The sequence below is a fragment of the Etheostoma cragini genome, chromosome 6, assembly GCF_013103735.1.
Source record: "Etheostoma cragini isolate CJK2018 chromosome 6, CSU_Ecrag_1.0, whole genome shotgun sequence".
In the NCBI taxonomy this organism is placed as follows: domain Eukaryota; kingdom Metazoa; phylum Chordata; class Actinopteri; order Perciformes; family Percidae; genus Etheostoma; species Etheostoma cragini.
In genome coordinates, this window is record NC_048412.1 from 28,631,489 (window position 1) to 28,633,555 (window position 2,067).

At 42.8% G+C, this 2,067-nt stretch overlaps 1 protein-coding gene across 1 annotated transcript in view; it reads left to right on the forward strand.

Moving 5' to 3' along the window:
• Window positions 1–2,067, forward strand: part of pik3r4 (phosphoinositide-3-kinase, regulatory subunit 4) — a gene marked incomplete at its 3' end in the record, with an annotated part of 16,048 nt that overhangs the window by 9,727 nt on the left and 4,254 nt on the right. The window contains exon 8 of the mRNA XM_034873646.1: window positions 341–578. Within this exon, the coding sequence (XP_034729537.1) occupies window positions 341–578 (238 nt within the window). The remainder of the gene's footprint in view (window positions 1–340; window positions 579–2,067) is intronic.

Below are 2,067 nucleotides of genomic sequence, written 5' to 3' on the forward strand. Positions count from 1 at the left end.
TCTCATTCCCCCTGCTCTGGCGTTTCCCACTCTCATTACTTCCCCACTCTCATTCCCCCTGCTCTGGCGTTCCCCCATGTTTTTGAAGCTTTTGCGTTCATTTTTGTCACTTTTTTCAACATTCTTTCCTAACAAATATTTTTGTCAATGCTATAAAATTGAATAAAACATCAAAATTTAAAGAAAGTAGTTGGCTGATCTAGTGAAGAAGGTTTCTATTTTCTTTTCTTTTTCGGGTCAAATCTGACCCGAGGACAACCCAGTGGTTCCAGACTCAGCTGATGTATCCCTGTCGTCGTGACAACTGACGGAGGCTTTCTTACCCACGATGCTGTCAAAGAAGGCGCCGCGCAGGTGCCAGTCGTTCTTGTCGTTGAGGAAGGTGATCATGTGGGACAGCAGCACGTCGTTGGCTTTCTGCCGGCCGAAGAAGACGCAGAGCCGCGTGATGCCGTTCTCCATCAGCGACTGCTTGACGATGTTCTCCGAGTCGCTCAGCAGCGTCACCACCTTCTGCTGCACCATCTCATGCAGCGCCTGCAGCTCTGGGAGCATGAATGGAACCGTCACTACCCCATGCGAGTCACATGCTCAAATCTAAACGGTTTACAATATAACTGTCCTACTGAAATTTGTGAAATCCACGAGATAATAAACTTTATCCTTACAAACAATAACAGAAGATGGGAATCATTTCAGAAACGTTGTAGCTATCTGTGGTTGTTTGATGCTAACGTTAGCTCAAAACACCATTCAGCTGACAGCCTTTGTTGTGTTCACTGCTAGCTTGTAGCTAAGCTAGCAGTGAACTAATGTGGTTAAGTAGGTCCATTTTTACTGTGTTGACGTTACAGAAGTCTCTCGTTAGCATCTCGTTAGCATCTCGGAGGCTACTTCAGACATTACAGAAGTCTCTCGTTAGCATCTTATATACTTAAGTACAAATATTGAGGTACTTGTACTCAACTTGAGTCTTTTCATGCCACTTTCTACTTCCACTCCGCTACATTTCAGAGAGAAATAATCTACTTTCCACTCGTAACTTTACATGGACTCTCTGAACCCTGTTTGTAGTAATGTAACTTAAAATTTACATTATTCATTTCACTGCATTTCCATCGTAATACATCCTGCGGCTATTGACGTTTGCACTAGTCATAATCGTCTTATAATAATACATTTTAAATTTTTTAATTGCACACTTAGATTTATACCGTTTCTCTTTTTTGAAGCCTTGCAACAAAATTTCCCTCAACTGTACATGTGAATGTGCAGTTGAATGACAATAAAGTCCAAGTCTGAATACTTCATACCGCACTTATGTTTTGAGTGGCAGGAATGTGTCTCTGTGTGTGTGTGTGTGTGTGTGTGTGTGTGTGTGTGTGTGTGTGTGTGTGTGTGTGTCTTCCCTGTACCTGAGTCGTAGTTTTCGTTGGGGTGGAGTATTTCCTCCGTGTCCTCGCCGCTGAGGTCGTGCTCGGTGTTCACGTTGTTTTCCTGAACCAACTCCAGGAACCGCAGCGCGCTCTCTGCCAGATGGGCGATGTTCTCTACACAGCAGCAAACACAAGAAGAAGAAAGAGAAAAAGACCTAAAAACAACTCCTCTCTAAATCAGTGGCTCACAAACAGGACCCCTGAACCGACACAAATGACATCACAGACCACCATTTGATATGGTTATGTCCAAGCCCCATCCCCCTCTGCCTTTTAATATTTGTTTATATATATTATATACTGTATATACACACAAAATGTGCTATATAAATAAAGCTGCCTTGCCTCATAGTAAAAATCAACGATTCTCCTTGCTGCGGAACCCCAGGAACCCCCTCAAGGACCCCTAGAGCGGGTCCCACCGTTATAGCTCGACCCTAACTTGATATTAAATACAAACGTCTGTAGTTGATGTGATAACAGTAAATCAGCCAGTAATTTTCTTAAAAGGTCCCATGACATGTATCTGATGACAGGTAATACAAGATAATGTCTCTTAGTGGTCCCTAATACTGTATCTGAAGTCTCTTTATATAGACCTTAGTGGTCCCTAATACTGTATCTGAAGTCT